The sequence below is a fragment of the Pholis gunnellus genome, assembly GCF_910591455.1.
Source record: "Pholis gunnellus genome assembly, chromosome: 9".
Classification (NCBI taxonomy): Eukaryota; Metazoa; Chordata; class Actinopteri; order Perciformes; family Pholidae; genus Pholis; species Pholis gunnellus.
In genome coordinates, this window is record NC_136535.1 from 12,935,933 (window position 1) to 12,945,678 (window position 9,746).

At 43.7% G+C, this 9,746-nt stretch overlaps 1 protein-coding gene across 1 annotated transcript; it reads right to left on the minus strand.

Moving 5' to 3' along the window:
* Window positions 1-1,422: 1,422 nt before the first annotated feature.
* Window positions 1,423-3,921, minus strand: LOC306700884 (ras-related protein Rap-2a). Its single transcript, XM_079166020.1, has 2 exons — window positions 3,048-3,921; window positions 1,423-2,559 (listed from the first exon to the last, which is right to left on the minus strand). Exon 1 carries the CDS (start codon window positions 3,650-3,652, stop codon window positions 3,101-3,103), a length of 552 nt encoding a protein of 183 aa, XP_079022146.1. The 5' UTR covers window positions 3,653-3,921; the 3' UTR covers window positions 1,423-2,559; window positions 3,048-3,100.
* Window positions 3,922-9,746: the final 5,825 nt, after the last annotated feature.

Sequence of the window (9,746 nt, forward strand, 5' to 3'; positions counted from 1 at the left end):
AACATAGGAAATAACAATTAGTAATCGCATGAGGACTATTGTCGAATATAAGGCCCACTTCACTGCAATAAGCTAATATCTGATTATATTCACATCGGTTTCGGCATACATTTAGGATAGATCATTAAAAGTATTTTCAATACAAGAATATTGATTTCAACCACGTGGCCCAGCTATAATGTACTCAACTGTTCGATCACACCTGTTGGATGCAATGCCCCCACGGTCACATGGCAAAGCCAAAGAACACACATGATACAACCGCTTACTCCGGCTAACAGGCACAGATACCCTGCTCGGTCCCACGTGTGGTCCGAGCCCCGTGAAGGACAGCGACAGGCAGACACACATGCTGCGACTCATGGAGTACATACCATAACGCAACACATATACAGTACAACACATGTCCAGCACATATCCACCCTCAGAAAGCTCTACGTCAAGCTCTTCTCCAAACCGCGGTCGACCAGCCAGCCGGGTGCTAGGTCCTCCCTGCAGGTAAACAGAAGCAGAGGGGGGCTGCTCAGAGCGGGGGGGGCCTGCTCAGTCATACCGGCCTCTCCACATCTCACTGCTACACCCCCACACACACTGCACCCAGGCTGAAGCTCTGGGCTGAAACACTACTACACCCACGCAGTCAAAAAGGAGACATTTCTCTCGTTATGCATGTTAGATCGGCGAGCAGATAAGAGGCGTTTTCATCCTGATTACGTGTTGTTGGTGAATCCGGCTACGGTTCATCAAAGAGGCAGCAATGACGAATCTCCCCAGGTACTTAACAGCTATCTTCACACAAATTCTTGCTGTTCGGGGCACATCGCATGGGCTCTGATAGCCTGACAGTAACCATGCGGAGATTAGCAGTGTCATGTAAACACTGCGACGGGCTAACAGAGGTGAGTTACAGACCATGTAAGCACCTCGGTCTGGTTTCTGTCAGCCTTTGATTTTGTACATTCATCACAGCGGTCTCAGGTTTACCACACAGAAGTGGCTTTGGCCACAGAAGAAAAAAAAACTGATCTAAAAACAGTCTTTGGGGCAAAATGACTTTCATGTTAACTTGAAGGTGCCCAGTGAATTTGTCAACATAAAACTTGAACACATTGCTTTTTCCTATTGTGGTCCTACTACACGTTACCCTGTGGGTTATCCTCAACTATCAAGGACCTCATGCAAGTTTGGGTTTAAGTCATGTTACTAAATGAGACACACAACTGAACGTTTACTTTTTGACCTACTGTGTTACTTGTGGGTATTTCTGGTAATCCCATTATTTGCGTGTATAAACCCTAGTTCAAACTGCTCACGGCAACTTTGTTTAGGATCAGCAAACTGGCATTCAGCCATTGTGGTTGAAACACGTTGAAACAAGTGGATGACGTCAACAAAGAGAAAACACAGCCTGGTTTCTTTTTTTAAAAATGCAATTTGTATTAAAAGTCTTGTTTGCTTTTTTTTTTTTTAAAACAGACAGCCCGTTGTTACAGGGCGTGTCTGAAATTAAAAACGTACAATCAGGTTAGATTTGTCAACGGTACATCATCACATTTCCTGTTAAAAACAACAAAATAAACATAAAGAGAATTGGATTTAAGTGGTCTGGAAGGTGAGCGTTTGGTGTTGTTGTCACGTCCAGGAAGATTCCAGTACCTGTGCATTTCAAGAGATCGGTTTGGCCGGACTAAGTAGACATTAAAAAATGAACACCGTAGACTTCAAAAAGGCCAACGTAAAACATACAGAACACCGCCATTCCATTAACAAAAAAGCCTATCGTAGTTTCTTTTTAGCCTCCACCCCTACGAGATTATCCAGAAGAACAGTTCACTAAATTGTGGATTGCCATGAAGAAGGGTTCTTTTGGTGATGATACTTGTAGGTTGGCACTAAATCTGAACAGCTGACTTGTTTTGGAAAGGCACTCGACACGAGGGCGATCGGGTCACCGGCCCCATGTCACTTAAGTTAAGGTCCTCTCTCACACTGAAGAGAAGATGGAGAAGGAAGAAAAAAAAAAAAAAAAAAGTGGCACTCGTCACGTTTACTCCACCAGCAGATAAGTGGTGTCATCTTATTTTGAAAAAAGAAAAATAGGATTTGGAGTGTTGTGGAGCATTGCTCCAAAAAACGGATTAGGCAGAGATATCCCCCAAATCTTTACCAGCCCCAGACTGTGCAGTGTCTTTAACAAAATATACTCTCTCTGTCTCCTTATACAGAAATATCCATTTATGAGTGTCTCTAAGTGTTGCCCTCCATTTCTTTTCCGTTGGGGGTTTAAGTTCCAGTTGTGAGTACAGTTGGAACTGGTGAGGGGGGGTGCTGCTGAAACTCTGGATCTGTCACTGCGTTGACATCAATGGTGGACACTGATCGTGCAGCAAAAGATACTCCAACCCAGCAGAATTCCTGAAGAGTGGACCCCTCCCTCTGAGTCTCAGTTGCTCCCCTCCTCCTCCTCTCGTCCCCCTGCAGCATTCCTCCCCGTGTTTTCCTCCAAGGCCAGGGTGAGACACGAAGAAGAGCTCAACAGTACACACTTGCTGCAACACACTGCCACAAAGGAGAGATAAGAAGAGTCATGAATGAACTACAACAACCACCTCTGACCAAAGATAAAGAAAGAAGAAGAAAACACAGTGAACTGAGGCTAAACTCTGGGCCCTGGATGTAGGTCATACATACATATGAAACTCCCGGCTCCTGCTAACCTGTTTAGCAACTCCAAACTGTGGGTGTACAGAGTGAACCACTAACTTTTGGAAACCTATTTAAATCCGCCATAACTCGCCACTCTCGTTCTGCAAGTGAGTCAGACACTTCCTCAAATGTGCTCAGCAAAACAAGACACTGCAAGTGTCTCTCTGTATGTCACCAGTGAAAACTAACTAACGGTGAGAAGTGACAATAAAGAGGCTAATGTTTGACGTTAAGCTAAGTTGAGCTTACATCCGGTATACTTAATGTGGACATGTGTACAAGTAGCGGTTGATATCACTTATGTCAGCTTTACATCTCCAGTGTGTGGTGTCTCAACTCACCATTGCAAACTTAAAACCGAGCAAAGAATAAAACTTTATGGTTGTCCTTGTTCTTAAAGGATGACACAAGACGAGCAGCACTGGTCGTCGCTGTTTGGTGTCGAGGCATAGTTCATCTGTCGGACTATCTCTGCAAACAGTTCGTCCACCGACGTCTTATTTTTGGCCGAAGTTTCGATGAACGGGCAGTTCCACTCGTCCGCCAGTGCCTTCCCCTCGGCGGACGAGACCTCCCTCTCGCCCTCCAGGTCCACTTTGTTTCCGACCAGAATCATCGGCACTCTTTCGTACCGTTTCACCCGAATGATCTGATCCCTCATCGGTTTGATGTCCTGGAAGCTCTGCTGGTTCACCATGCTGTAGACCAGGATGAAACCCTGGCCGTTCTTGATGTACAGGTCTCGCATGGAGGCGAACTGCTCGGTGCCCGCCGTGTCCAGGATCTCCAGGACGGACGGAGAGGAGTCCACCTCGATCTCCTTCCTGTAGAAATCCTCTATCGTGGGGTCGTATTTCTCTATGAAGGATCCCGTCACGAACTGGACGGTTAACGCGGATTTACCGACCCCTCCGGACCCGAGAACCACTACTTTGTACTCTCTCATGGTTCCCAAAACAGCAGACACTCCGCTGTGAGCCCGCTAGCCGCCCTGCTGGGTTTCAAACCGCTCACCGTTGCGTCTCCGCCAGCAGTTTTGTTCGGGCTCTGGTCGGTGGATTACGGGGCGTGGTCGTCAACTATCGCCGTTCAGGGGGTAAATACGCTTGTTTCGGAGCCACACTCAGCATTTGTATTGTGGCATGTTGAGTTCCCGACGAAAGCCAAGCCGGTTGTTGAGCGAGCTTCCCCCGTTTTCGTTCAAGTAGCCACCGTGCGCCCGTTTCAGCCTCTGATAGAGTCAAGTCACACGTAACTAGAACCGTCTACTTCCTGTAGGAGCTTTCAAAATAAACGTCTAATGGCATACTGTGTCGTGACCATTGCCCTCCAAAATCAATCCAGCTACGGTCTCACGACTTGTTTAAAACAACAACTCACAAACTGTTTTTCTAAGATTGTTGCGCATTCGTCTCGCTAAGTATTACGTTATGTAATAACTACAGCCTTCCCCCTTGAACGCGAGCCACTTCCTTTCCGGTATAGTCTTTTTCTAACTCGAGCTAACTTGACGACGTGAGCTTTTATGCACTTCCTGCCCACAATCAGCACGCAGTCTGCGTCCCACGTCACTCAATAAATACTCTCCAGTGTTTAGTTAAAGGTGCAGTGCGGCTGCAATCGCACAGTCAGCGCTGCTGCTACACTCCAGCTACCCACGCAGACCTGCCACACCTTAGTTTCGACATCACTGATCCTTGGGCTTACTACCGCTTGACTCATGCTCACACAATTTACTGGAAAGGCCTATCTACTGCAATCTGTGCAGTCAGCTTATTGCTTAACCCCCAGACACAACATGGGTCTTTGGCCTACTTCGTGCCTCTTGAACTTTGGGTCCATCACATTCATTTCAAACCCCCAAAGATACTAACTAAATCAACCTGAATTTAAAAAAAAAAAAGAAAACTAACATTTTTCAAAATTGAAAGGGAACCCCAAGAGTTAAGATGTGGATTTTGACCATAATGTTGCCGCTGTTAAAAAGTATCAGCAAACCTGAAAGGCAGGGAAGTGGAAGTGACTCACTTTATCCTGTGAAGCATTACCCCACATATTACACATTATAGAGTTGTTGTCTTACATGTCCCCACACTCTTGTACTTATTTGGTTTGCTTGTTGCAACCCAGTAGTTACGAGATTAATCTTAATTTCTTTGTTCACTGACTTGTGCCATTGAGTCTCTTTTCTGCAGTCAGTTAAATCAATATCTGATCCTCATGCAGACCGACCAGGAAGAAAAGTTTTTCTCTTGGTTGTCTCTCAAACTATCCTGAATCTGGAAGTTATCCCCGACTCATGAATTGTGGTGTGATCAACCCAAGTGGAAACCACGTGAAACATTTGTAATAAAATAAATCATTTAAGTCATCACATTTCTCAGTTGACGTATGTGTGCATGTGGGGTGTGTATAAACTCATCATTACATCCTTGTGAAACAACCACTGTTTCCAATCAATGCGCGTCAGTGCAGCACAGTGATGATTAAACCACAGTCATGACCTCATCACCTCGAGGGATGGCTGGGAAAACTCTGCCGGATCAATGGAATTTTTATTCATCCACAAATCACCATCAGCGATACAACACACACTCGTGCAGTGCGGTTAGACCCGTGAATGGGGAAGTAAATCTGTGAGTCGGGGCATCACTGTGGTTGTTGGAGCTCAAGCAACATGTCATAATGCTCATATACAAATGCATAGGATTTCCATAAACCTACACACAGTAAGGCACATGCAGACGTTGACATCAGAAGGATTTTGCCTCAGTTAGGTGACGGTAAAGTGAAACATGTAGATTAGCCGGTCATGTGTGCTTTCCAGGTGCCCTGAAGCTGGCCGCTCCCCAAATCCTGTTAACAAACAACAAGTCAAAGCCTGAAGACAATCAGCACTCTGCCCCATGGGGAGTGAGACTAATGTGACACGGAGCCTTGTGATGTGGATTGTCACGTCTGTGAGAGTGATGACCCTGAATGTAAAACCATGCCATCCTGCCGGAGTTTATTTTCACACACCACTGATAATTAGATAGACATGTCACTTAATCAGTTAAAGGAATCCCAAATGTGAATGTATCTCAACAAAGAGCTGGGTTATGGTGATGCGTGGCCCTTCACACACAGTTGTCATTGTGTTTAGGGCTTCTGGCTTGAATTAACATTTACTGAGATATTTGATGCTAATGTTACTGGTTCCAAGTTGTTTTATTTTGTAACACATAAATGAGTGCAAGACTTTATGGGAAGTTTTCTTTTCCACTGCATCTTTAAAGAAAATAAATACATTTCAAGAGTTATTGGTCACTTTTTGTGTTACTGTCCCATTACTGCAGCTCAGCAAGGTGTCAGGTGAAACTCAAACTTTCAGACTAAAAAGCAAATTTCAATAGCAACTTTGGAATAAGATAAAATAAGATAAGATAATCCTTTATTAGTCCCGCAGTGGGGAAATTCACAGGAATATACAGCTGCTTAATGTTCCATTATGTTCACCAGCTATGTCTGTCTGCCATCTGGTGCAGGGCAGGTATACATATGGTGCAGGGCAGGTATAGTGTTTTATGGGAGCTTTTTTGGTGAAAACAGCCCGTTGCATCTGGAGCCAACGCTGATGAGAGCAGTGAGAATGAACCGGACATGAGTTCAAACTTGCTGCTAAGTAATTTGTCTAATTAGCGATCTACTGTACATACATATTTCATTTGATCCATTGTTAATATCGAAATATTGATTATTGCCGCTTTACGGTATACTTGCATTGCTCTTTTCCCACATGTTTTAGCTGTCCTTACTCCTTATAACCTCTGCCGAGGGGCCTGGACTCCTCGCCCCTGACCTAATACCACTTCCATCCCATATCATCCCCAGCATGCTCTAATTGAAATAGCCTGAAATAGCCCGAGGACTGCCCCTGTGTGATCTATTCAGTAAGAGGTGAAGGTCGACAACAACACACTAAGATGTACAGCGACAGGTCTTTAATCCTCACTCCTTGTCCTGTGAGAGTGACGGCAGACTAATTAACATGTCTGAGACCACAGAGCTAATTAATAACAGAGATAAGTCCCCTCCAGAAAACCTTCATATCACAGGGACTCAGAGGCCTTTCAAGCTAATTTCAGTTTCTAATTTCAAAAGGAAAAGACCTGTGGCAACATTTTTTTACTTGGTTTGGATGCACTGTTTGTAGCCTCTTGACCTTGAATTAATTACTCTATTTTCATAGTTTGTATTTCCACTCATCCTCTGTGGCAACATGTGTGTTTTGATTTATGAATGATTCAGATGGTGGGAGATGCCCATTCATCATTTCAGTAGCATCAGAGCACGGGGTGAATAAAATGCCTTCCAAAGCCATCTTGTGATTAGACTGCCCACGCAATATAAAAGCCACAATTATGGGTTAGGACGTGCATGGCGGCTGTAGATATGACATTAGGGTTTTAAATTGTTCTCTCATTCCACAAATAAAGTAAATTAAGGGTTGTTATGTAAATTGATTCCTCTGTGTTATCGAGTCCTCTAACAAGAGTTGAACACAGCAGCTCCTCTTGCCTGTGTTACCTGAGCCGCTCAGCATGTGGTCTTCACAGGTCCCACAATCGTGTCCATGTTGATTTCTTTTGTTAAAGACAGGGAGTAACAGTTCATTCTTGACCTTGGAAATGCTAGTTTGACAAAATAAAAGTAAGCCTAATGATCTGTTTGGGGTCCTTGAAACATAGTCCACACATTTGTCTTACATCGTTTTATCAACTTCATACTTGGGGACTTTTCCTGATTTTATGAAAAATGCTTATAAACACCCTCTGCTAGAGGAATTACACATTATTTCTGTTTGGGGTCTCTTTCATTTGACTGAAAAGTAAAGCTTTACACCTCTCTGCAATTTAATTGACCACAAACATCACTAAGTATCATAACACACTGTGCATTTTATGTTGTTTGTGAATAACTTGTTGGCCTCCAAAAGCAATTTGTGAAGGCAACGCCCATATAATGCTTGACAGTTTGAGCAAACTTTGTAAAGAACATTTCAAGGGCTTTATTTTGCACAGTGAAAATAGATGGGAAAGACTGAGATGAGTGACAACAATATGGAGGACTAGAGAAAAACCAGCTGTATTGATTAAGTTGATTTTCTTCTGACTTTTTGTTTGCTAGAAATGTTGGGAAGACTGGACTAGAGTTCTGCTTCTGCAGTGAGACGCTTTGTCCAATGGAGGGCAGCAGCCCTACATCCAACCTTGTTAGAGCGCTGGCAGTTCCTCGGATGTTGTTTTCATAGCTCAGGTGAGCTAGAGACTCCACACTGAGGTGAGAGTGCTGTGAAATGTGCAGGGTATGTGTCATTTTTACACAGGAAAAAATGGAATCGCCTATGGTAAATTGATGGGAGTGTGCATAAGAAGTAAACACGTTGAAACGTGTGATTGTATTTAGATTTGTGTCAGAAAATGTTTTATTGCAAACATATACAATGTAGCTTCACAATTCTGAAAGCGACATGAATATAACGCACAAACACAGCAAGCGGGGGATTTTCTGTTGACATCTTGCTGGATGAGGATTCAGTATTGTTCAAACTGAAAGAATGAAGACAAAAGCCTGTTGTCTCGCGTCAAATGCCATTATATTCATCAAGGAAGCAGGAGCGGTCTGGAGAGAAACTGATAGACATTGTGGCGTACACTTTTTCAACCAAACTGATTACAAAACGAAAAAGAAAAAAAGAACAAGAGAACACATGATGTGCAGAAAACAGAAAGAAGTAGTAGAAAAAAACCGGGTGACAGAGATAGAGAGTAGCAGACACAGGGTCTTTCATCGAGCCCACAATGCCAGCCTTTCATGCGTGGAATTTGGCCATCATTAATAATACATACAGCTCTGTCCAGTGCGGTACAGTCGAGTGCTGGAGGTTAAAGTTTAGGGTTGAGAGTCACAGTAACCATCATCATCACAGAGAAGAGCCTGACAATCTCACTTCCTCACTGAAGCTGATTGAGGGTACTTCATAATAATGAGAAATGCTGTAAGCGAGTGTGTTGTTGTCATGGTTTGGAGCTCGAAGGCTGCCTCGGGAGGCTGCAGCAGTTTTGTAAAGTCCTCAGGCAGATGTGAATATTCTTGTCGTACCCAGAGGACATTCTGGGGAGTGTGATGTCCACGGTTCAGTGTTGTGTCCAAAGAGAAATGGCAGAATCCCAGCAGCAATGTAATTACTGCTGCTGCTAACACAATGGGAGCAATTCATCCATTAAAAGAGGTGTGTGTGTGTGTGTGTGTGTATGTGTGTGTCTGTGCGTGCACTCATCCTTTACCACTCCACACACTCTCTCACACTATCTGTGCTAAGGAATTGGAATTGGAAAGTCTCTGAGGTCCACTGGGGTTTTTCACAGAAGACCTCAAATTGACACAAAAAAGCGTCTGACTTTCACTGGGTGAAATTTTGGCCATGTTCCCACTAATAGTTAGGATTGTAACTATTTCGTGGTTTACTCACAAACCATTAAAGGCAAAGTTCAACATATTAGCTTTCTTGCTGAGAGTTAGATAAGAAGTTTGACACCGTTTGTCCATGTAGATTAGTATATGAACCTTGAAGACAACACTCCAGGGGGTCACTGCACCCGGCCGATAAATAGTCCGTTACTAAATCCCCAGTAACACCGCATCATCATTTTTACACTTTACTATTAGTACATATTTAATAAATTAGATAAATTGTGGTAATTGATTAGCTTTAGATGTGCTGGAAGGTGGATTTCTTCTTAGTCTGAGGGCTAGCTGTTTCCCTCTGCCTCCAGTCTTTATGCTTATGTGAAAATAAAATAAAATATTTTCCTAATCCTAGACTTCCCAGCCATTTCAGGAGGTATTGACAGTGATACATGGTCTCCATCAGTAGATATAGTTTGCACAGATGTCATGGAAATGCGTTGAGAGCTAAGTCGCTGCCATGATTTCATCCATAGCATTTTTAGGACTTCTGCCCGGAGATGGCTTAACAGTTATGCAGGAACGTTCAT

Bases quoted from the DNA above. Each gene is read 5' to 3' on its own strand.
- LOC306700884 (XM_079166020.1), bottom strand. From the start codon at position 3,652: ATGAGAGAGTACAAAGTAGTGGTTCTCGGGTCCGGAGGGGTCGGTAAA.